This window comes from Brassica rapa, chromosome A05 (genome assembly GCF_000309985.2).
Source record: "Brassica rapa cultivar Chiifu-401-42 chromosome A05, CAAS_Brap_v3.01, whole genome shotgun sequence".
Taxonomy (NCBI): domain Eukaryota; kingdom Viridiplantae; phylum Streptophyta; class Magnoliopsida; order Brassicales; family Brassicaceae; genus Brassica; species Brassica rapa.
In genome coordinates, this window is record NC_024799.2 from 3,093,602 (window position 1) to 3,118,504 (window position 24,903).

Sequence of the window (24,903 nt, forward strand, 5' to 3'; positions counted from 1 at the left end):
GTTTGTGTTTCGTATTTCTACACCAACCATATGTGTACTTGTCGTTTAGAGTATTATTAATATTCAAATGCCAACAACTCTTGAGTGGCTTGGATTTCTACAAGCTTTCTAAGCAGCTCGTATGTGCCCCGGAAAAGTTCTGTATTTGGAATAATAACCTTACATTATTATCAGATAAAGTTAGTCCAATTTTCCCAATTAAAAAACTCTACAGCTCAACAACATATGATGAATACATTTGTCCATATCAGCAATATTCCTAATCAGATCCTATAATCCATTCATTTATTATCCACACATTTGTACAATTTTTTTTAATAATCAGTCCATGGTGGAGAAGAGGATTGAGAAGAAATATTAGTTCTTGTAATAAAAAAATTAACACAGGCCCATCCCCGTCCTTGCTGGGGCCCAGTTAACCGAAGTGCATCAGACATTACTCAAACTGACGTGGCACCTGGTCAAAGTCGGTTACTGTGTAGGACCCACTCCCTAATAGCGTAGGACCCACCAACCCACCCATTGGGCTTATGGCTTGAATTTGTGTGCGTGTGCTCGCTCATCAATCAAACTATCGCGGATCTCAAAATGCAATCAACTAACCAAGTTTAATTAAAACGCTTCGCATCCGCCCAAAGCGCTTCAAGCCTATAAACACAGACGCTGTTTTGGTTTTCTTATCTTTTTTTTTCTCTCCATCTTCAGCTTACACGAAAGGGAATCAACAATCAATCCCCTCTCTCTCTCTAGAACAATATCTTCAACAACTCAGCGTCTCTCTCTCTCTCTCTATAACGAACCATTATCCTCGACTCCATTCGAAATCTGTGGATTAATTAATTATTTTGAACCCATTAATCGCTCTGTAGAGCTTCTGGATTCTTCGTTTGATTCTCTGTATCACGAACTAGATAACGTTTACCGATCCGAGTAATTTTAACATGGCCGATTCTAGGAAGCGAGACGCCGGAGACGATCGTCCAAACGACGGCGAGGATGCGTCGTCTACAATCGATTCTCGATCTAACGCTGCCGCTGGATCCGAGCGCGAGGCGGGAGTTTCTCCAGATCCGTTGACTGAGCAAGGCGGTACGCTAGGGGAGGATAGGGTTCTGAGGTGGTTGCAGGCGTTGGATATGCAAGTTCTCGGAGCTTGTCGAGGTGACGAGAGGTTGAAGCCGTTGTTGAAGCTGGATGTATCTAACGGAGTGGCGGAAGATCGATTGCTAGCTCATCTTAGCCAGGTTCATCTCTAGTTTCTTGAATTAGATGATTTTAGCCTGAGAGAGAGAGAATATGATTTTGATTGCGTTTCGATTATACACAGCACTTCGAGCCTGCGGAGATTGGGATGCTGGCGAGATGTTTTTGCATACCGTTGGTTTCGATTCGCGTTGGGAAGATCAATAAGGAAGGGACCTTAATGCGCCCTACTCCCATAAGGTATAATCAACGACGTTTCATGAGTCCTCTCTTTGTTTGAGCTTTACCAAAATGATATTTGTTTTCATGAATGTCATATGTTTATTGTTGGTTCTCTAGATTCCAGAACTTGCTTTGTTAAGCTTTTAGCTTTGAAGACGGGTCTTATGTTAGAGCTATAGGATAATTAAAAAAGAGAATGTTAGCTAATTGTTTCTGTGCAATCCTGTCATTAGTCCATGATTGGTATTTTGTGTGTGCACACACAATGTATGCTTTAGTGTTATGTTCTCCTAAAGATTTATTTGACACTACTCTCTCCATGTCTGGTCTCATAGTTTTAGAACATTGTTTTTTTTTTCATGTACTATGCCTGTTTTCCATATTAAATGTTGCAGACTTTACCTTTTTGCAGTTTTAACATGTGCTAACAATTTGGAGGAATTGGCAAATATTAACACACTCCATCTTTATCTATTTGGTTAGTTCTGTTTGTATCAATGTAGTTTCTAACTTTTAGTTATCACGTCTATTCATGACTGGCTTGCTTTGCTTTAACTAACGATCGTTAGAAATCATAGGAACTCACTCTTGATGCTTCCAAATTAAATGTATCTTTTATTGTAGGTATGTGGGCGTTTATCTGTTATGATCTCTGGTAGATGATGAAGTAAAGGTAGTTTCGCCTCCAGTGTTGTATAGTCTGCTCTTGATTGTTACTCATATAGGGATTATCTGTTTGTCATAACATCACTGACTATATTTCCTTCTTAACAACTCTATATTTTAATCGATTATTATTATTATTATTTTTTAAAATTGTTTGAAATGGTACTTTGTGTGTGTATTTGTGGAATCATTTGTTGAATAATATGATAATGGATTTGTCTAAAGTTTGTTTCAGGAAGCTCTTAGGTAATCATTTTCTTAACCCCTTTTGATTCTTCTAAGTTGCACGCTGGAGTAGATTTTTTTGTTGCTTGAGGTCCTGATACTGTGTTATGAATATCGTAGTCCAGTTAGGCTAAACTACAGTATTAATAAGTGCCGAGTACCAAATTGCTATACATATGCAGCTTGGATAGTGTTCTCTATGTTGTGTGAAAGATAAATAGTAGCACAGTTTTGCATGTTTATGTTAGTAGATTCTTGGTTTTCTTCTAATTTGAATAAGGGGCTACTTCCAAATGTTTGTGAGCATTAAAAAAGCTCATGGACTTAATCCTTTTTTTTGTGTCTGGTTTTTAGCATCTAGTATTCATCTGTTAGCAGGTTTCCTTTTGATGTTAGAGACTTGCCGTCTAATTTCTTGTTACTTTATAATTGGTCAGGGGTAACTTGAGCCTTATGATCCTGCCAACATCAGACTTGCGACTCTCATTTATTGGAGACAATGGCCACTCTGAGCAACTCTTTACTTATGCCAACAAATCTCATTGCTCTGCGGTGTCAATTGAGGAGATAGCTGCGGACAGCTCTGGTAGATCGTTTGTTATAAGGATCGCAAATGGCAATGCTTTTTACTATTGGTGCTCAGAGAAGTCGAAACTTCTAGGAATTGAACTGCGTAGAAAGGTTTGTGAGACAGAGATGTTCTTATTTTTTTTCCGAATACTGAGTATTTGCATCTAAATTTTCTCATTATCTGTTTTTATTTTCTTTCTGATTCTTCTCTGTAGATGGATGAATTGATCAAGAAGAAGCCATCAGTCTCAGAACTAACTGGAATTGAAGAATCGCGTCTTGGCTCTGTTGCTTCCCATCTCCGTTTGTATCTCATGGGCTCGGTGGTGCCTAACAACAAAGGTTGTCTGGTCCCAACTCCTCCTGATACATCATCGTCTTCAGGCTCTTCTGAAGCAACCGCTACCTCCTCCGCTAGTGCATCGTCGATATCTCTTCAGGCACGCCACTCTGGAACGCAACTGTCAAAGTCTCAAGGAAGATCAAGTTCCTTCGAAGAAAACACACTGAGAAACCCTTCTCTACATATCTCATCCAGAGATGAATCAATGCAATGCAGCGAAGGCTATTTCTCGATCTTTGATAGTTTACCCATCACCTCCGTCCCCACAAGTGAAGAAGGTGAAGAAGCAGCAGATGATAGTAATGGAATCGGTCAAATTCTCGCGTCTGAGGACATAGGACTAAGTCTACTGACCTTGCCGCCACAGTTTCCTATGAAGATGGGTCCACCAGTGTTTTCTCCTTACTACTGCTGGTGCCCTCCAAGCACCTCATCGATTCACGCACCATCTGCTTCTTATCAGTTCCCTCCACTATCCATCGAGCTACCTTTGCTTCCACCTCTTTCCTCCTTACTGCCATCATCAGGATCAGATGGGTTCTTGATTCCGTCATCACCACTTGATCTCTCTGACATCCCTCCATTGCCTTTGGTCCACCACATACAGATTCCGGGGACATCATCATCACCATCTTCCCAGCAGCAGATGGTGATTCCTATAATGTGCGACCCTATCGTTCATATTCCAGTTATGGATATATGCTCGTCGGGTCAAGCATATCTGGTAAGTGCTGGACCAACTGGGATGATACCCACGGGCATGCCACCGCTCTCGGTGGAGAATGAGTCTCTGATGGAGAAAGGAGCAAGAGAGACACTGAGATTGCTCATAAGCGGAGCCAGTGGAACAACATCTGCTCCTTTGAACCACCACCACGGAAGTAGAGGTCTGTACAATGGGACAAGGGACGTGAGTGGAGTCAGCTTGTTTGCACCCATTGGGCTGAACCAAACGAATGCAGGTGAGGGAGGAGATGGTAATGGTGAGAGTGTGAGCTCAGGCGAAGCAGAGCCTATGCCTCCCAAAGAGACTTCTGGTTAGTTTTTTGCAAGTGTTTTTCCAAAATGGAAATCTTCAAAAAAAAAGTGTATAGAAAAGCGGGCTTGTGAAACGCATCTCTCGCGTAGTTCATTTTGTTTTTGTTCAGCTAAACTTATTTTCTTTCAAGGTGTAACCGTGTAAGTAGTCGGTTTTTTCATGTGTAGTTTGGTTATATTATCTTTGTTATTTGTTGAATCTAAAAGGAAGCTAAGCCATTCGGTAATAATTGAAAGTTGGTGAGGCATATATTAACACACCTTTTGAAACTTGCAAAGATTTTCAATATTTCTTGGTACATGTATGAGAGTATCACTGACAAATGTATACGTTTTATGACAAGTATAAGAATTGCACATGCGTACGTATACCATGATAAAGACAAAACAGTCGTATACAATAATAATACAGTGTGTCATGGTGCTCAACTGCTCATTTCTCATATTTAAAAATGCTACTCGTTTTCTGTTAAAAATTTGTAAAAACGTCGTAATATTAAAATCGTAATTTGACATTGAGAAAGATCTAATCCAGATTCGTGGATAACATCTGATAGCAATGTCTTCAAATTAAAAAAAAAAAACTACTACTACTATAGAAAAATTCTCTACTTGACAAAAGAAGGAAAAGAAAAGAGAGAGGAAAAGGAGTACTGATTAGTTGATTAAGGTCTGAGAATAATACAGCTAACTGATACTACTAAATTAATTGTCCATTGGATAATAAATCACGCAATTATATATATATATATTCTCCAATTATATATTGTCGTCTAGCAGATCTCATCTGGACACAATAAAACATACGAGATCGCATCTCCACCGTCCAAACAACTAACTCGAGAGAGAATATCGCATCTCCACCGTCTAAAAAAAAACTTACTCGACACAACCACAGTGTGTTATGTTATATCAGAAAAAGGAAATAATAAATATTCTGTCGCCCACTTGATCGCATCTTCATCAAACTTTCTTTCTTCCTCATCGACTCTCCTCCCGACGCGTGTCCTCCCCTCCTCACTCTCTATCTTCATCTCCTACTCTTCCTCCGATCTTCTCTCTCAATCCTACACCATGGAGGATCCCGACATCAAGAAGTGCAGACTCACTCCAAAAAAGATGATCATCGCAACTCCTCCTCTCTCACTCTCCGTAGATGACGTCATCGAGCAAGTCATGCCGTACATAACCGACTCCAAAGATCGAGACTCCGCCTCCCTCGTGTGCCGCAGGTGGTTCAAGATTGACTCCGAGACCAGAGAGCACGTCACCATGGCCCTCTGCTACACCTCGACCCCCGATCGCCTCAGCCGCCGGTTCCCGAATCTGAGGTCGCTCAAGCTCAAAGGGAAGCCCCGCGCGGCTATGTTCAACCTCATCCCCGAGAACTGGGGCGGGTTCGTGACGCCGTGGGTCAACGAGATCGCTGCGTCGCTGCGGAGGCTCAAGTCGGTGCACTTTAGGAGGATGATTGTTAGTGATTTGGATCTGGATGTTTTGGCTAAGTCGAGGTTAGATGAGCTTGAGGCTTTGAAGCTTGATAAGTGCTCTGGGTTCTCTACTGATGGGCTGTTGAGCATCGTTAAACACTGCAGGTACGTTACTTTTATTACGTATATCATTTGTCCGAAGAAATTAAAAAGTTTGTGTCTTTTTAGCTCAATTAGGTGAATTAGAAAATGCCTACTTTTATTACATATCATTTGTCCGAAGAACCGTATCTTAAAAAAAGTTTGTGTCTTTGGTAGAAAAACTCTTTATTATACATATTATTGCAACTCTGTTTTACTATTACATTTCATTGGGACAAAGAACCGTATCTTAGAAAAAGTTTTGTGTCTTTGAAAATCTGAGATGTGTCTTTAGCTCAATTGGGTAAGTGGAAAACTCTCTTTGGTTTGGTGCCTACTTTTTACTGTCTTTGGTGATATGTTGTTTGGACATTACTTCATTTGGTTTTGCTTACTAACACTTTATATGCATAAGTAGCAGACTTATTTCATTTCATCTGCAACCTGTTTTTGTCTCTTTATGTTTTGTTTCCCGCTATCTATAGTTTACACTTCACTTTATGCACAACTAGCAAAAAGATTTGTCTTTTCGGGAGTTCATGTTTATAACAGTCTTCTAGACCGAAAAATCGGTCTAGGCGTTTAAAAAATCGGTTTAATCGTTCGCCTAATCAATAATCCTATGTAAAGTGCCTAACTACCGCCTAGCGATTTTTTGAACTTGTAGTTTTTATGTTTTTGTTTCTCGACAGGAGAATAAAAACATTATTAATGGAAGAGAGTTCTTTTCTTGAAAAAGATGGTCAATGGCTACACGAGCTTGCTCTCCACAACACATCTCTCGAGGTTCTAAACTTCTACATGACCGAGTTCAACAAGATCAGCCCCAAAGACTTGGAAACCATAGCTCGAAACTGCCGCCGCTCACTGATCTCTGTGAAGGTCGGCGACTTAGAGATTTTGGAACTAGTTGGTTTCTTTAAAGCTGCAACTAACCTTGAAGAGTTCTGTGGTGGCTCCTTGAATGAGGATATTGGAAGACCTGAGAAGTACATGAACTTGACTTTCCCACCAAAACTATGCCGTTTGGGCCTCTCTTACTTGGGAGCTAATGAAATGCCTATACTGTTTCCGTTTGCTGCACAAATCCGGAAGCTGGATCTGCTTTATGCGTTGCTGGAGACTGAGGATCATTGCACACTCATTCAAAAGTGTCCTAATTTGGAAGTTCTTGAGGTAAACTTGGATTCAATATCTATTCTATTTATCAATGTTCTAACAATTGGTCTAGGCGGCAAGTCCCATTTATACAATTCAAATAAGTTTAAACCGTTCTAAATCGGTTAAAACCAATCAAAAGCGGTTTAAATCAATCTAAATTGGTCTGAATCTCTTGAATCAAGCAATAATATTCGTTCAAATCCACAAATGTGTCTAATTCTTTTTTTCTGTATATCTAGTTTTTACAATTCACACAAAATAGTTTTAAAGTTTAAGCTAAAAACTAAAATATCTAACATATATATATATATATATATCAATAATTTGTTAAAGACTAGTTCCTGCATATGCCCGAATAATCCGCCTAGTCGTTAGTATTCTACTAATCGCCTATCATGAATCTAGCATTGATTTTGCAAGTGTCTAAAAGGTAGTGGTAAAGGGATATGAATTAAATATCTAACAGACAGTTCTTGGTGTGTTTTTTTCAGACAAGAAATGTAATAGGAGACAGAGGTCTAGAGGTTCTTGCACAGCACTGCAAAAAATTGAAACGGCTAAGGATTGAACGAGGTGCAGATGAACAAGGAATGGAGGACGAAGAAGGCTTAGTCTCACAAAGAGGATTAATCGCCTTAGCTCAGGGCTGCCAGGAGTTAGAATACATGGCGGTCTACGTCTCAGACATAACCAACGAGTCTCTCGAAAGCATAGGCACCCATCTGAAAAACCTCTGCGACTTCCGCCTTGTCTTACTCGACAGGGAAGAGAGAATCACAGACCTGCCGCTAGACAACGGAGTCCGTTCCCTCTTGATAGGATGCAAGAAGCTCAGACGCTTTGCGTTCTATCTCAGACAAGGAGGGTTAACAGACGTGGGGTTAAGCTACATAGGACGGTACAGCCCCAACGTGAGGTGGATGTTGCTCGGTTACGTTGGTGAAACAGACGAGGGGCTAATGGAGTTCTCGAGAGGTTGTCCGAGTCTACAGAAGCTAGAGATGAGAGGGTGTTGTTTCAGCGAGCGAGCAATCGCTGCAGCGGTTATGAGGCTGCCTTCTTTGAGATACTTGTGGGTACAAGGGTATAGAGCATCGACGAGGGGACAGGATTTGAGGTTGATGTCTAGACCGTACTGGAACATAGAGCTGATACCGTCTAGGAGAGTACCGGAAGTGAATCAGCTTGGAGAGGTGAGAGAGATGGAGCATCCGGCTCATATATTGGCTTACTACTCTTTGGCTGGTGAGAGAACAGATTGTCCACCAACTGTTAAAGTACTAAAGGAGGAGACATGATGATGATGTATGATGATCCAAAGCAGGTTTGTACATAAAAAGTTTGGTTATTATATCATTTTCAGTCTCTGAGTTTTGGGGGTTACCATGAACTGTGTGATGTGATGATGGCTTCTTTTTTTTTGGTTCTCTTATCTGTTGTTGGTCAGTGGTTTTTGAGATATTATATAGTATCTTTGTTTGTAAGAGAGTATATTACTTTGTTTTTTACTTCTCCACATTTTATTGTTTTCTTTTTTTTGAATAAAACACCTCGAAGGATTTTGAGAGATTTGTTATTTTGACACTAATAACTTGATATTTATTTGTTGTTGCAAAGAATAAAGTATCCAACAGTACTAGCAGTGTGTGATTTTTTTAGGAACACAAAAGTGATGAATTATTAAAGGGGGGAAAGAAACTTCATAAGTACTCACCAATGCATAGTAAAATGGACCCTGAAATTCATAAACAAGCTCAAACTATTCAACCAACCAATAATAATGGAATCTTCTATTATTATCATTGCCGACAAAAAAAAGAGAAAAATGGAATCTCATATTAATGAGTGCTAGTGGGCAACCAATAGCACAACAACAAAGGCTGGCGACCGAAAAGACCCTTTAAGATTCTTCTTACCAGAAGGTTGGACTTCTTTTACCAATAATAATGATACCAATTACTATTAGATCATTGTCGTATGTGCATATATGCAAGTGCCATCTAGTTCTCCATCTTCTACATAGTTACATTTGTAATTTTTTTTGGTAAACTTACATTTGTAATTTCTGAGAAAAAGGAGAAAAACTCATTTCTTTCATATTCTTCTAACCAGAAACTGGACCTTTTAACAATAATAATACATTTACTATAGAATATTGTGTTGTATGTGCATCTCGTTTACATAGTTACAAATGTAATTTATAAGAAGAGAGATACTAGCCTCTTTAGAAGATTCACATAATGTTTTGTAATATATCTCTAATATACAGAATACTTTCGGAGGAATCACGCAAACTCAGCTGTCGTCGATTGGTGAAAGGAGGAGGATGATGGAAGAGTAACTGAGCATTGGATACATATTTGCATCTAAGAAGTGTCTGTACTGCTTCATCGCCGTCTCTCTCCCTGGGAGATCGTGTGTTATGCAGTCGAAAGGGCTTGGTTTGCTCGTGTCTACGAATGGCTCCCATCGGTATCCAGGCCGGTTAGGCAGTGTCACTAGTGTGGCTAAATGACTCGTGTTCAAGGCCACATATATTTCTTTCTTCACTGAATCCACCTGCAGAAAGTACATGTAAGCACACAAAACTAGAGATGACGATCTTTGCAATAAGGAGAATTAGAGAAAACGATACCAGTGAAAATGCAACGAACCGACTTGTTTCAGACCAATCTGGCGTCTCAGGAGCAATACCATGCCACTGCAGACGCTTTGCGGTTGGGAAGTCGTCCAGGCCAAGTGATTCACATTCACTACAAGTTAAAAATCATATTTCCCCCATCAAGTAAAAGCAAAAGAGAAACAGAGGATTGTAAAATTATAAAACTATGCGAAGCGGTAGGAAGAAGATTACATACTCACGGAACTTGATCAGAAGACGGCAGAATCTGAAGTAGTCATCATGTGCTTCTTCCTTTTTATCCCACCTAAAATAGTTTAACTGCATCCCAATTGCGTTTAAACATTATTGGAAAGTTAGTTAGCATTGAAAACATAAAGAAGCAGCTTGAAATCACCCAAGACACAAAGCATTAAAGGGATTACATAGTTGTCATGGCAATAGGTGTTGTTGTTCCCCCCTTTCGTATGACCATATTCATCTCCCATGTAGATCATCGGGACGCCCTGGTGACAAGTAATTCAGAATGTCATCACTAAACACGTTGCAAATGCGAACAATCATGACATAGTACTTATCTTTTGGTTTGATAGTTCGATGTGCATAACATCACTCAAAAGAGCTTCAGCAGGAACTAAAATAAATGTAGTTAACAAATGGTTTAGCTTTTACCTGGGCAACCATGAGGGAAACAAAGAAATTTCGCATCTGTCGTTTCCTTAATCTCTTCACTGAGATACTCACAAAGTCTCCCTCCTGCAGCCCAATACTAAGTATTTCATCTCAGCTTTTAAAAGATCCACACAGTTGGCACAAGATTAATATATTACCTCTCCGCAGTTCCAGCTGCAGTTGTGGTTCTCTCCATCATTATTCTCTTCTCCATTTGCCAAGTTATTCTTATTGTTGTAAGTGACTAAATCCGCCAAAGTAAAACCATCATGCGCACATACAAAATTGATGCTGTTCCATGGTTTCCTCCCTCCCTGATGCATAGACACAATTAGATATTTGATAAGATATACAGCAAAAAAATATGAAGTTTCTTCACAGACAAAATAATCAAGAGAACACCACAAAGATTGGTTATATACGCCAAAAAACAATATTTCACAGTACCATAATTCTCACTATAGTAGCTACTCATTGGTAAAGCCTGCCCTATTAGATATTAAATAGTATTCAGATGCCTCAGTATAACAGAAGTTAACTTTACCTGATACAAATTTGGGCTTCCACAGAGACATTCAGCAAAAGCACCGGAAAAGCCATCGGTGCCTTTTATGAAGTGTCTAACAACATCCCGGAACTGAAAATGGAAAAGATCACTGTTCCATATTAAATTCTCAACAACGATTCATATCATGCACACACAAAATGGAAACTTCCACAAGAATGCTTAAAACTTCCATTTTGTGTGTGCATAGATATCAATACCCATAATGCTTTGCTTGAAGCCCCTGTACACTGTGACACTTAATTTTTTATATCTCTTGCTACGACTGTAGGTATAGGTTTCATGTAATAAATATCTCAAACGGTCAAACCATAAAAAGAAAAATTGTTTATCCTGGTAAATATATTACTGACCTTTCCGTTCCACTCAGACCAAATACCCCAGTGTGGAAACATGCCAACTTGGTAAAGGCCACCCGCGTCCCATGCTTCAGCTATTAGCTGTTTGCAAAGCAGAACCATAAATGAGTAAGAAGGAAAAGCTGACCCCAAAAAGACACCCTCCAAGGAAATAACCGTTTAAACTGGTATCTTTTGTCAATTATAAGAGCCTGTGACGCTGTTCTTTATTTACAATCATCTTAGACTTCGAATGGAATGAATTAAGCCCTCTATTAGTGTTACTTTTAGCATACGTACTGAAATGCACTGAAGACTCAAGGAATATGATTCTGTTAATAATTATATTATATTTATATTCCCGAACCTAAATCATCCGCATACGTGAGGCAGTGGAAACTCAAACATATGCATAATATGGTAACCATTATCTGAAATAGGTGCCCATCACGTTCTAGGTAAACATGCCAGACAGGCAGTAAATGCGATATTGCTCTGAACAATGAATATCAAAGATATAATGGGGAAATATCAAGGAGACTCGTTGCTCACCTTAACACCACGAAGCACTGGATCGTTACTTATCATGTCAATTACAGGAGGGCAGCTAACAGGGGTACCAGTGGTCAGCAAGTCACCTTCTACATCAGCCCCATAAACATTGGCTGCATCCCAAAGGCTAACAAACATAGAACAGTAAGAATTCCAGAAACTCATAGACCAAACAAACATTCATTTGACGTACTTTAGTACATTTTCACCTGCTACTCCTTGACATGATTGAACCAAGATCAAAGCGGAAGCCGTCAACATGCATTTCTGTTACCCAATATCTGTTTAAAGAGAGGTATATCCACATGATTATGAAGAATTAACTGAGGAGAAAAGCATGTAACAAATTAACTTTATCTCACAAAAAGAGGTAAGCATTACACATAAAACCAGCAGAATATTAGAAAGTGTACCACATGACCATGAGAGTTTAAACGTACAGCAATAGAATATAACAGACTTAATGAAAAACAGCCAAGCAAAACGTCTACTCTATTTCGGAAATACCTCAGGCAATCCACTATGAACTGACGCACTACAGGATGATTGCAGTTAAAAGTATTGCCACAGCCTGAATAATTATAGAACTCGCCCTGTTAAATCACAACATATGCATAAACTTTAGATTCAAATAATAAGAGAATCATACATAATCAACTGTACGAGACTATAAACTAGAAAACACAAAGCATTGTGGGTATTGATTCATACACTAAAAAGTCAAACTCTCAAAAAAAAAAAGAAACACACGGCCGCTTGATAAGCATTACCTTTGGAGCAAGCATGTAATAGACACTGTTATCAACTCCTCTAAATGAGAAAATAGGTCCTTTTTCATTGCCTTCGGCAGTGTGGTTCAAAACGACATCCATGATAACCTGCTTAGAATCTATCAAGAACGGCCCTAACAAAAAATATTTAGCGACTAGGAAATTAGTTGTCACCTCAATTCCTCGTTTATGTGCTTCTTTAACAAGAGTTTTGAACTCATTAATGGCTCTTCCAGCAAAGTTGCGAGAGCTTGCCGATGAGTATCTGCTCATGGGCGAGAAAAACCCAATGGTAGAATAACCCCAAAAATTTACCCTGAACAAGCAAGACAATCTGATCAGACATGCTATATGCGACATTTAACTGTCTAGATATGCGATGTGGTAGTTTTTGAGACAACAACAATCTTAGTTGAAGAATTTTTAGACTAATTGATACGTGCTTGACAGATTTTAATTACAAGTGGTTCTACTTGTAGTTTGCTCATTCCAGAAGTCACTCAATGAAAAAATTGACAAAGCAAAATCTATCAGCTCAAAGTAAGTAATTAATCTAAGGATCTGGTCAGATGGCATACCTGTGATCTCCCAATATCGGATTGTAGCTGTAATACTCCAGCTCATTAAACTCGTGACATGGCATTAATTCAATGCAGTTTATCCCAAGCTCCTGTCAATATGTAAACGACTTAAAGTTGGCTGATTGATAAAATATTTGCATCGCCCAAATTGCCAAAACTCGTCTGAACTAAACAAGACAGTTTTTTTTTTTTCAAATAAAGGACAACTTATAGCCACTGAAAACATAGATAATCATATGAAGCAGTCATCCGATTTTGACTATTTATTCTCTATTATAAAATGGTGATGGCATTGTGTGTTAATATTGAAAAATATGAATATGCTAAAAGAAAATCTACTGATGCAATGCAACCCAGCAAACAACTCAGAATTTTACATATGAACTTAAATATGTTCGAAAGAATAGTTAAAAGTATTCACAATACAATAGTATATATTTAATAGCCAGTACCTGCAAATGATCAAGCTTCTCTGCAACACCCTGGTACGTGCCAGGGAACTCAATGTTGCTAGATTCATGCCTTGTGAAACCTCGCACATGCATTTCATATATGACAAGATCCTTCTGTAAAAGCTTCAGAGGCATATCCCCCTCCCAATCAAACTGAACAGCAAAAAAAAAAGACCAATAAAACCAAATGCCAAATTATAGTAAACAAGTAACTGATCTCGCCCACAAAAGAAAAACCACCAAATAATAATCATTATATCCATTCAAAAGTACCTCTTCACCGAGAGTGGGCACCATACACGCCATTTGAGGCCAACAATTATCATCAGCTCCCAAAACTCCAAACTCATCCCTGCTAATAATTGCCTTAACAAACCAAAAGGAGGAAAAAGTTAGAGCCAATTCAAGCCAAGAGATGGATCTTCAACACTTCAGGACCAGTTCTAGGCAAAGCCGGACAAAACATTCAACATTCGCCTCTGGCCCCCAAATTTTTTGAATGATTAAAATCTCGGTCTCTTAGCCGAGATTCTTAATTCATGATTTGACATTTTTTTGTTTTACACTTTTCGGCTAAGAAACGGCTTTTATATCTCTTATTTAAGAAACGGTTCTTAGTTTTTTTTACTTAAGATCTAAGAAAATTAAGAACCTTCTCTTAGCCGAAGCTAAGAACCATAGTTAAGAGACTGGGGATAATCATGGCTATATATATATATATATATATATATATAGGCCTCTAAATTTATTTACAAAAATAATAATATTGAAATCTTTACTAAATAGCCTTCGGCCTCCAAAACCTCAGAGCCGGCCACACTTCAATTTTCCAGTTACCTTAGCGTAAGGATCCAATAAGATATTGGAGGAGTCATAGTAATGACCTTCTTCAGGAGAAAACTTCCCATCGAATCTATAACCGTACATCATATCCTCGAAACTCCCTTTCAAGAACACGTGCCACACGTGGCCCGTTCTATTCCTTGACGGATCGAGCTCAATCTCCTCCGTCACTTTGTTCTGCAATCAAAAATCAAATTTCGATTTACATCGAATTTGGAGATTACACACAGTCTCGCAGACGGCTAACCTGACGGAGATCGGAGAGGGAGATCAAGCAGATGGTGGCGGAGACGGAGTTTGAAGAGTAAACGGAGAAATTGACGCCGTTGTCTCTCACGGTGGCGCCGAACGGGGAAGGGAGTCCGTCGGAGACGAGGAATCGCTTTGAGGGAGGAGGTTTCTCCACTACGGCGACGTTTTCGGGTTCGCTGGTTCTTGCTGTGTCCTTGGCGGAGAGGGAGAGTGGCTGAGCGGCTCGACGGTTGAAATTGGGGGCGGGGGATTTAGGGAACGCGTGGTTAGAGAAGAGAGTGTTGAGATTGGTGAGGGGGAGGAACGTGGAGCTACTGCATTTGAGTGCATCCATGGATGATCTTCTTCTTCTTCTTCTTCGAGCTTTTGTGTGAAAGAGAGAGGAGGAAGTGTTGATTACACTCAAAGAGTGACTGATCATCATTTCATCTTATTTTCGATAAAATCAAATAAATGAAAAATGGAATTAAAAAGATAAATGGGCTTGCGTAATGGGCTTATAGACGGGCCTGTATGCATAAATCAAATGATCATCAGTCTTATTAGAGACGAGCATCCATGCATATATCAAAGTAGGTCAAATTAGCATCAGGTTCTTCAAGTTGTGATGTTATCACTCAAAGAAGACTGGTGATCATTTGATCTATTTTCGACAGAAACAAATAAATATATGAAAATGTTAAAATAAAAGAATATAAATGGCTTACAAAATGGGCTTAGATCCGGACGTCTTCACGAACTATTTTTATAATTTTCCATCCAAAAATATGTAAATGCATGAAAAAATTATAATCTAGGAGGGGTCATACACTCAAACATGCATATTGCATAATTTTGAGGAATGGACCCTATTTCAGATTATTCTAAGAATCAATAATTAAAGTTCTTATAATAATTGAAGTCGAAGATAGTGATTTGGATTCAACTGTTTGCATACGTCACAGATACATAAATATACATGATTGAGATGCATATCTTAAACAATAATAACAAAAGACAAAACTCATTATATTACACTCTAAAGCCATTGGTTTGCATGGAAGAAGACTGTTATCAAATTTTATATCACTCTTTCTAATCATCTTCTTTGATGAACTTAAAAGAAATTTATCGTAAATTGTTTAATTGGTTATTGATCATAAGTATCAATTTTAATCTACTACCTTTTTAAAGAAACACTAGATTTCGACCCGTACAACCGTGCGGATGTTTATTTTCATTTTACATAAATATTTTTTACATCATTTATGGTATATATATTTATTTAACAAATTAGTATATGCATTAAAAACATATTAAATATTATTTTTGTATTAAAATTATATTCAGTTTTGACCCACCGACCTTAAAAACTAAGTTTTCTATTAGCAATACTTTTACATTTATTTATTTCAGATAATATATCATTATATATACAAAAGTCTAAGATATGTCAATTTTTATATATGTATTATATAGTTTTTGAATGTTAAGTCGTTATATCATCGTATTATATTTTTAGCATAAATATTTTATATTTATAAAAACTGTTTTTACAATTTTATCAATTTAATATAATGTTATCATATTTAGTTCAATATAATAATCTCATTTAATATGAACTATTATTATTATAAAATGATAAAAAAGTATTTTTTTTATTTTATAAATGATTACTTAATATATATATATATATTAATGCATAATAATAGTTCATTGCTAATTACGAAATTAGTTGAAATATTTACATAAAAATTTTGAAAATTAAGATAATGCTATAATATTTTCAAAAGATTTGTTAAAAAAATTATATAAATATATATATATATATATATATATATTTATTTATTTATATTTATATTTAAAATAAAAAGATATCATACATAAATGATTTGTATTATTAACTTTGATGAAATACATGTTAATTTATATATGTGTATTATATAGTTTTCTAATATTAACACGTGTTACCTACATATTAAATTTCGAATATAAATACTTACAAAAAATAAAATATATAAATTTGACAATTTAAAATAATTTAATCATATTTAGCACAATATAATAATTAATAATTTCTCTTAAAATGATTGATTATGATTATATAATTGATAAAATGGTAGAATTTATATTTTAATATTATAAAATATATAAATGTATAATATTATTTCATAACTAATTTCGAAATTAATGAAAATATTTACATATAATTTTTGAAAATTAAGATCTTGTTAAAATCTTTTAAACAGACTTGTTAGAACTTTTAAAATATTTATATTTAAAATGAAAAGATATCAAAAGATATTGTGATTAACGTAGTTCAAAGATTCTATATATTATTAGTCTTAATAAAATATATTTAATAAAACAAATTAAAGGATGCTCCAAATTATAAAACAATACATGAAAGAATTCAATATTTCTATTTTAATAGATAATATATACTATAATTAGAAATTTTAAGAAAATAGTATACAAATTTTTGTTTTATGATAAAATCTTAACTAATATTAATTTATAATAATATTAGAGTACTAATCACGAAATTAGTCAATGATTCATTATATAATAATATTTAAAATATTTAATAAGATTTTGTAGATTTTTTTCTCAACATATTTTTATAATTAAAAAATAAGACAATTTTATAGGTGAGTTGTTATATATGTCAATTATTTAAGATGTGATATCTTAATGATGTCATAATGTTAATTAGAATTAAATGAAATATAATTTTCTAGGGAATGTCCATTTTAAAAAAATCACACATGAAGATAAGTTGTGACTTCTGTTTTAATATAATAGATATCGGATTAGCTGAGATAATATTTGTCCAGTCTAAGATACATGTATATTATTTCCCCTTATTGGATAGGAGTTAGGACAGAACTAGTTAAAGCTCACAAAACATTTGTTAGATTTCATTTTCAAGTCTACTCGTACGTTAAGACATTGGCCATACAATACTGATGACGGCGGGACCAGTTTCCAAATTCTTCAAAATAAGAATCTGAGGATAATTAATCTTACGGTTGAAAATTGGTGTCGTATTCGTATATGGTTAATCAAATTCTTACGTATATATACCGACATCGTATGGTCCCAAAGATTGAGATACTTCGATAAAAGGCAAAATTGATAAACTACAAGAACTCTAGTTTGTATAGATTATGAGTTAAGACTACGTGTTTTTTTTTTTTCATTTTGTAATTTAGGTAGGCTGCTAGCAAGTTAGATGTGTTACCCTTTCGTTTCGGTTTATTGCATTTGCATATATTCTATTCTCCTAGTTTTTGAAAGAAAAAAAAATTGATTGACAATATTGCAATGGTATATGCAATTATACATGAGATATATCTTCACATACGACTAGCAGACTTGAACACTAAATAATATTTTGATAAACATATATGTTTCTCAACATTTCAATTATTAAAAGTTTATCATGACTAATATGATGAATAGTTAACTGTAGGATTACACGCCTTTACAATTATTAAAGCTCAAATTAAATGTATGACATGATCCTTCACGAGTCTTCTACCGTCTGCAGTACCATTTTTGAGTTTATATTCCTTTTTTTTTTTGCATGGCTCCACGAGATTGGGAAAGGAAGACAAAAATCACCGCCTCAAATTATATTACAAAAAGAGTAAGACGACGATGTAATTTGATATAGTAAAGAATATAAAGCTGTGCTGCTGATCACGCAAGAGTCACATGTGCATCTCTCTGTTTTCTTGTGACCAAGGGGCAGATTGTGTTCAGATCTTGATCGAGTAAAGATTCTCTTTATAGCTTTGAAGCTTCTACAAGGTAATGAAAATATCAAAAACAGTTTTAAAATTTTGAAGAAAACATTTTTTTCAAATATTCATCTTAAACTATGGATGGTGTTTTTTTTATGATCATTCATAGTTGTTTTTGCTAAAATAAGGTTTAAAATGTCGGCTTATGCGCATCAGATGGAGAGAGAACTCTCAGGTCTCACCAGCCGAGGCAATTCCGGTATATATAATCTTTCAAAACATCTGACTAGTTTGGTCTGATTCTAAAGCTAAACCAGTTTTTGACTTGTTGCAGAGATGGGAAGTCGGTTTTCGATAGATTCAGGATGTTACATGACATCTTTGGCAGCTACCATCTTCATTGCTTCTCTTGTGACATTCGGAGTCTTGATGGTTACACTTCTTATAGCTATATCAACCATGTTACAAAGCTGCGAAAACAAAAACTCTGGAATCATCCAGGTTCAACGAAGACTTGTTGTTGATGATGAGAGTTTGAGTTACTGCAGAATCTTGTCTCTACACTCTAACCTCAACAGCTTGGATGAAGAAGAGTTACCGTTGTTATGTAGAGACGTTGCTTTACAAAGAATCAAACAAGGAATCTACTTGAGAGAGTTGAACTTTACTATTCAAATGGTTCTCACTTACTTCAAGACCATCAAACCAGGGAATGATAACCGGGATGTTGTTGTGATGGATATTGATGACATCAACCTGTAAGTTTACCGTTTTGAAAGTGTTGGTTACTTAAAGTTTGAATCCTCCTTCTTCTCTATGTGTAGGATAAAACAAGAGGTTTACATTGAAGAAGCAAAGCATCAGAGAAGCAAACTAATACTTGAACTATACTCTAAGCTAAGATCACAAGGCTATTCAATGGTTCTTTTATCAAGAAACTCCACAGCTGAGCAGTTAAAATCTAGAGGATACAGTGATTGGTCCGGTTTGATCATGAGGTTTGCAAATAAAAGTTTACTACTAATCTCTTTCACATTCAAAGTATAAAAAACTTCACATACTCCTTTGTTTGCAGGGAAGATGCAAGACAGAAGGAAGAGTTGGAAAGAGACTACCGCATAGTTGGAGTCATTGGTAATCACATGGATGTGTTAACAGGCCAGAGGAGCTGGCAAAGCAAGCGTCTGTTCAAGCTTCCAAGTCTTACCTATAATGATATCTTTGGATTACAGTGAAATATCATGGGAGTTTTTTTTTGTTGTGCAGTGACTCTACTTTTCATACTTCAAATGTGCATAGGTTTTCAAGAGTTTCTGTGTTATAGATCTTATACCATTCATAGATAAGGTACATATTGTGTTATGAACGAAGAAATTCACAATCTCCTACACTCATATTTATAGTAGTTTCAAAATCCGATTTTATTTTCCTGGAAAACATCAAGCAGTTTTCTTAATTCTAAAAAGCATACCCAACCACCTCTTAGATGTCAATCTTGATAGCGAATTAGCGAGTCTATCTCCTTGCACCTACATATGCTGACATTTTTAAGATTGATCACATTCTTGGTACCAGTTGTATTACCATTCAAAGATAAGGTACACAGTGTTGTTTTATAAAGCTGCATAGTAGTTAGAATCAACAACAAGAACAAACTCAGGAGAGACAAGAACATGAACAAGTGAATACAGGTAAGAAGGTAACACAATCACAGACGCAAAGAAAAAACAATCTGAAACCAGTTTGGTAGTAACCACCTTTTTAAAACTTAAAAATGGAGCTTTTAAGATTCAGGGACGGCTTCTACAGCAGCAGCAGCAGTGGCCGCAGCGGCGGAGCGTTTGATGGAAGCAGATTTGATGAGGTGATTGTAACTTCCTTTCTCCTTGAAAAGCTGAGCGAAATGGTGTTTGCAGTACAAGATCCCTTCAAGCGCTGCGTAGTTCGATGGAGAGATAGGACAGCCTCCGTGCGAACACTTGAAGCAAGACTTGTGGTAACACTGGCTCTCCACGGTTACCTTCTCGATAGGGTACACTGTTTTACTGCAAGTAGCGCATTTATCTTGCGTTCCAGAGAACATTCCAGCAACTCGGCTAGGTGTTCTTGTCTGAGAACAAGAAACCAAGAAGAGAATTAGAGTCCGTGTAAACTATATAAGAGCATTGTTTAAGAGAAAATGATTACCAGCTCAGGTGTTGGTTTGTCTGTTAATGGCTTTGCAGCTGTGAGGGGAAATATCAAAATAAGTTGAGACCAAAAACATAGTAAGTAAAAGTAGGATCAGGAGGTGAAGAGTGAGTTTACATACGTGATTGAAAGTTCTTGTTGAAGCTACCAGTCTCCTTGAAGAGCTGCTCAAAGTGAGGCTTACAGTACAACACACCTTCCATTGATGAATAGTTGCTCAGCTGTAAGCAAACCAAAGCCATCAATCAACACACATTTTTAACTTTTATCATATAAAGTTTTTCACAGAACTAATAACATAAATGCAGATAATCTAAAGATCTTATCAAAGAGAGAGAGAGAAAGAAACAGACTTGAAGGGTGGATTTGCAGTGAGAGCACTTGAAGCAAGACTTGTGGAAAGGGACACCATCAGCTGAGAGAAGCTCCATAGGGTACACTGTCTTCTCACACGCCCTGCACTTCTGCTGCGTTCCAGTAAACGACATCGTTTTAGTCTTTCTTCTTCTTCACAATCTGTCCTTCCTCTCCTCGCTCACTATACACCAAAACAAAACCACATTCAAGCAATTCTTGACTTATCCACATTGACAGATGCTTAAGCTATTTGTATCAAATCAAATATATTCAGACACAACCGATCCGTGCATCAGATGATTTGGTGACTAAATCATAAATTCAGAACTAAAGATTGATTCTTTTTTCCTATAAATATTGTAAAGAATGAAACTGTGTAGAAAGGTGAAGTCTTTTTTTACCTCTCCGTGGATCTGAACAGAAAATGCGGAATCAAAAAAGAAGAAGTTAGATGTGTAGAAGACGAAGTTAAAGATGAGATGTAATGATTATTGAGAGCACGTTCGACAAAATAATGAGACAGATAGTATATCTAAAGGCTTTAACTTCTTTTTTTTTTTTTATGCCTAGAGCTTTGCTTTGGTGGAGTGGAGACAGTGGGGTTCCACTTTGTCCTGTCTGATTATTATTTTTTATTCGAAAAATCAAAAATGTAACAGCAAATCATTGAAAGATGAAACTTTATAAGAAAAATACTCCATCCAATTTTTATAGATAAAAGTTTTTTTTTATAAAAAATATATTTAAACTAGATGATGCTTTTGTTTTTGATAAAAAAAATTATTAATTCCTTATTTTATATAATTTTGTATTTTTAAACAAAAATATCATTAACTATCTATTTAATCATAATTCAATTAATAGAAAACCAAACTTTAGAGTAAATTTTAAAAAATTTGTATATCAATAACTCTCTATTTTGTGTTTGAAGTGTCAGTTAATAAAAACGGAGGAGTATATATTAAAACATCTAAAGTGATATCATGGAAGTAGTAATTTGTATATACTTTATAGTCTTATTTACCCTATATAATGGTTTTATAAGAACATGAATACAAGCTTATGGTCAATATAGAATGAACTACAAATCTGCAAAAACGTGAAAATTCTTGGAGTCAACAGAGATGAGCCTGACAGCTGCAATGGCGGCGGCAAAAGACATCAAACTGAAGAAGACAACGTTAAGCCAATGCCATATCTTTTGCATAGGATTCAGCTTATTGTCCTTGGCCTTGTAGTACATGTGGTTGGCTAGAATGAATGTGAGAGGGATCGTGCTCACTGCACCGGTGAAGCTCATGAAGTCCCCAAGGAACGGCAAGAGCGCTGAGAGAAGCGTGCTGACCGCTAGGTACCCGCCTCTTGCCATGATCCTAAACGTCAAGTTCTTTAATGCTAATGTGCTGCCTGTGATCCCAAACTTTGTGTCCATATACTCATATGTTGGACTCGCAAATATCTACAAACAAAGAGTTGTGTAAGATAAGGGTTAAATGACAAGCAATTGGTGCATTGGCCTAAACTAAGACCGAATCACAGAACATTTTATCGTAAATTTTAGTAAAATTTTCTTTTTACATTTAGGGATTTATAAGATCTATGAATATTATTTAAAAAAAAAATTGATAGTCAAAACAAGTGTTTCTCTAGATTTTATCATGAACCAGTTTTGAAAATGAAGAATAAGAATCAGTAGCCTTTAGTTTTGAAATGAAGAATAAGAATCAGTAGCTTTTAGTTTTATCTAAAACTTGTATATATGTTGTTGATATACAATTATGGTCGATCCTGAGATTTGGAAATTATCCACAATTTGTAAATAATTTCTTACCAATTTTAGAAGTCAATATTTATATACATTTTCTTAAAATTTTGGTCTATATTTATTATAGATTAATATTTCACTTGTCTATGCTCATGACTGGACTTATTATGTTAATACAATTTGCACAAGAGTTTTAAATAGTTTGAAACGGTGGTCATGCAAAAAAAACTTACGTGTAAACAGATAACTGATTGAAGGAAAGCAGAGATGTTAGCAAGGGCTTTGACCCAGAGTGGGCCAGTAACACTGTTTAGCAGATAGGTCGAGGTTGAGGAACCGTAAGCCCAGTATCCGATGAATGTAACCGCCAACATCGGTAAAACACCGATCGTGAACTGGAAGTATAGTGCCTTCATCATGTTTTTCACCACCGGTTGTCTCACTGTGGCCTACCAAAGCATCATATATAAGAATGATTAGTTATACGTCTGTATAAAAAAAAAAATCACATTTTGAAAACGTTAAAACAGTCTTTATAACCTGAATTTCTGGAAGCATCCCTGTGTTGAATACAAAAGTAAGATTTGCTGCTGCAGCTGTGATGGTAAAGAGTTTACTTAACGGCGATCCTTGTATCTCGTAGTCTCTTGAATGTGTTTTCACTCCTATAAACAACCAAACGAAGCGCCAAGTTTATCAATAGTATGTGGTGACACTTGAAGCCTGATCATCATTTAAGTTATATACCATCTTTAACTGCCAGCACGACTGCCACAACAATGAAGATGAGACTGAAGATGGTTGAAACTACAAGCCATATCCCAAGAGCTGATAAGTGAGGAACACCAATAGCGAAAACCGCACAAAACAGACCCGCGATGGATATGAAATGAGGTAGTTTCATAGCATGATCATCTCTGAAAAGCACATAAACAGCCTGGAGAAACAGAATACACTCCAAAGTAACTAACTTGCCTCACAAGAAACCAAAGAAAGTAAGACAAAATGGTTTACTACCTTTAAAGCTGAACCAGCTAGGATGATGAATCCACAATTAATCATGAAAAGATTAACATATTGTAATCCCCATGTAAGACAATAAGCCTTTCTACCTGATAAAAGAAGAGAACCAATCATTACAATGAAAGTAACAAAACAAAGTAAATAAGTTTGGTTCTCTTACCGTAAATGAATCCAGCGAGGTCTCTGTAACGAATATGTCTCTTGCCACCAAACTCATGAAGCTTGGCTACGAGAGCGTTTGCATAGAGAGAGATTGCAGTTGCAAGAACAAGACCAACCACACCACCAACCCAACCTAAAGGAACCATTACTGTTCCTGAATATCCCAACACATAGGCGTTGTTTATACCAGTTGTCAGAACAAACGCCACTTGGAACCATGAATCTGTACACATTGCATAAGAACATATTATAAAGTGTTAGATTCTGGAAGTGACTTAATCTCAGTGCACCAGTAAAAACCACAATCGTTAGACCGGACTAAGTGCTACTAAATATGTTTTCATAAAGAGAAAAAACATCAGAGTTTGAGGTAGTATAAATAGATCTAAAAAAAGTTGTAAATTATTCATTCATATAATCAATATACAAAACTCTAAAACATTTTTTTTGTATCGATCATGTTTTGTTCTCTTAAGTTTCTTTAGGTTAATTCATGTTTGTTCACAACATAAATTTAGTTATTGATGTGATCATATTCAGTAAAGCTCTTAAGATAACAAGAGAAAAAGGAACGTGAGAAACGTTACAAACCGCTGCTAATCTGATGAGCAGTGTCAGGGACTTCGATATCAAAATGTTCTCCAACACTAACATCGCCTGTACGGTTTTTAGCTCCTGTGTCTTTCATGTTTTGTGGCACTTGTAGTCTTCGGAGCTAAAGAGCTTTTATAATGTTTTGATAAGAGCCTTTACCTTTCTTCTCCTGTTCATACCTCGACCACATGCAGAAACTTTGGGAAAGCCATCTTTTAAATAATTTGCTACTTTTTGACTGAAGTAGTAGTGGTCATACTTTCCTCTTCTTTTTCTCAATGATATAATCTTACTTTAAATTGATATAACGTTTTATTACGTAGTGGCCATACACATTTGATGATGGAGTCGGAACTCCACGATGGAATAGATCAGTTAAAGTGTGTAGGGTTTAGTGATTGGTCCTTTTTTGATAATCAACTTTAACCACTAAGTTCACA

At 36.3% G+C, this 24,903-nt stretch overlaps 6 protein-coding genes across 11 annotated transcripts; 3 read left to right on the forward strand and 3 right to left on the reverse strand.

Moving 5' to 3' along the window:
• Positions 1 to 585: 585 nt before the first annotated feature.
• Positions 586 to 4,527, forward strand: LOC103866995. 4 transcript variants are annotated; one of them, XM_018659271.2, is made up of 6 exons: positions 1,134 to 1,244; positions 1,328 to 1,443; positions 1,838 to 1,903; positions 2,050 to 2,098; positions 2,754 to 2,997; positions 3,102 to 4,527. In XM_018659271.2, the coding sequence occupies exons 5-6, from the start codon at positions 2,770 to 2,772 to the stop codon at positions 4,269 to 4,271; spliced, it is 1,398 nt and encodes a 465-aa protein (XP_018514787.1). In that variant the 5' UTR covers positions 1,134 to 1,244; positions 1,328 to 1,443; positions 1,838 to 1,903; positions 2,050 to 2,098; positions 2,754 to 2,769; the 3' UTR covers positions 4,272 to 4,527. The 4 variants fall into 4 exon arrangements, with proteins under 4 accessions (XP_009143266.1, XP_018514787.1, XP_033148268.1 ...); XM_009145018.3 differs by lacking the exons at positions 1,838 to 1,903; positions 2,050 to 2,098 and having other exon boundaries at positions 586 to 1,244; XM_033292377.1 differs by lacking the exons at positions 1,134 to 1,244; positions 1,838 to 1,903 and having other exon boundaries at positions 1,328 to 1,446; positions 2,052 to 2,098.
• Positions 4,528 to 4,826: 299 nt separating this feature from the next.
• Positions 4,827 to 8,584, forward strand: LOC103866997 (coronatine-insensitive protein 1). Its single transcript, XM_009145020.3, has 3 exons — positions 4,827 to 5,862; positions 6,531 to 7,014; positions 7,491 to 8,584. The coding sequence occupies exons 1-3, from the start codon at positions 5,342 to 5,344 to the stop codon at positions 8,295 to 8,297; spliced, it is 1,812 nt and encodes a 603-aa protein (XP_009143268.1). The 5' UTR covers positions 4,827 to 5,341; the 3' UTR covers positions 8,298 to 8,584.
• Positions 8,585 to 9,072: 488 nt separating this feature from the next.
• On the reverse strand, positions 9,073 to 15,074 carry LOC103866998 (isoamylase 1, chloroplastic). Its single transcript, XM_009145021.3, has 18 exons — positions 14,640 to 15,074; positions 14,387 to 14,569; positions 13,823 to 13,915; positions 13,550 to 13,702; positions 13,095 to 13,186; positions 12,691 to 12,832; positions 12,517 to 12,624; positions 12,254 to 12,339; positions 11,956 to 12,027; positions 11,747 to 11,873; positions 11,210 to 11,296; positions 10,836 to 10,928; positions 10,450 to 10,605; positions 10,292 to 10,375; positions 10,045 to 10,125; positions 9,858 to 9,940; positions 9,635 to 9,752; positions 9,073 to 9,558 (listed from the first exon to the last, which is right to left on the reverse strand). The coding sequence occupies exons 1-18, from the start codon at positions 15,066 to 15,068 to the stop codon at positions 9,295 to 9,297; spliced, it is 2,451 nt and encodes an 816-aa protein (XP_009143269.3). The 5' UTR covers positions 15,069 to 15,074; the 3' UTR covers positions 9,073 to 9,294.
• A 2,458-nt stretch (positions 15,075 to 17,532) lies between these two features.
• On the forward strand, positions 17,533 to 19,796 carry LOC103866999 (uncharacterized protein At2g39920). Of its 3 annotated transcripts, none has more exons than XM_009145022.3 (6): positions 17,533 to 18,275; positions 18,375 to 18,439; positions 18,542 to 18,631; positions 18,707 to 19,130; positions 19,197 to 19,370; positions 19,448 to 19,796. In XM_009145022.3, the coding sequence occupies exons 1-6, from the start codon at positions 18,136 to 18,138 to the stop codon at positions 19,605 to 19,607; spliced, it is 1,053 nt and encodes a 350-aa protein (XP_009143270.2). In that variant the 5' UTR covers positions 17,533 to 18,135; the 3' UTR covers positions 19,608 to 19,796. The 3 variants fall into 3 exon arrangements, with proteins under 3 accessions (XP_009143270.2, XP_009143271.1, XP_033148270.1); XM_033292379.1 differs by having other exon boundaries at positions 18,257 to 18,275; positions 18,561 to 18,631; XM_009145023.3 differs by having other exon boundaries at positions 18,168 to 18,439; positions 18,561 to 18,631.
• A 129-nt stretch (positions 19,797 to 19,925) lies between these two features.
• Positions 19,926 to 21,552, reverse strand: LOC103867000 (LIM domain-containing protein WLIM2a). Its single transcript, XM_009145025.2, has 5 exons — positions 21,321 to 21,552; positions 20,916 to 21,100; positions 20,684 to 20,783; positions 20,560 to 20,597; positions 19,926 to 20,482 (listed from the first exon to the last, which is right to left on the reverse strand). Exons 2-5 carry the CDS (start codon positions 21,048 to 21,050, stop codon positions 20,156 to 20,158), a joined length of 600 nt encoding a protein of 199 aa, XP_009143273.1. The 5' UTR covers positions 21,051 to 21,100; positions 21,321 to 21,552; the 3' UTR covers positions 19,926 to 20,155.
• A 298-nt stretch (positions 21,553 to 21,850) lies between these two features.
• Positions 21,851 to 24,661, reverse strand: LOC103867001 (proline transporter 3). The gene is made up of 7 exons (XM_009145026.3): positions 24,461 to 24,661; positions 23,868 to 24,092; positions 23,702 to 23,796; positions 23,432 to 23,621; positions 23,225 to 23,349; positions 22,918 to 23,133; positions 21,851 to 22,378 (listed from the first exon to the last, which is right to left on the reverse strand). The coding sequence occupies exons 1-7, from the start codon at positions 24,555 to 24,557 to the stop codon at positions 22,001 to 22,003; spliced, it is 1,326 nt and encodes a 441-aa protein (XP_009143274.2). The 5' UTR covers positions 24,558 to 24,661; the 3' UTR covers positions 21,851 to 22,000.
• Between the last annotated feature and the right edge of the window lie 242 nt (positions 24,662 to 24,903).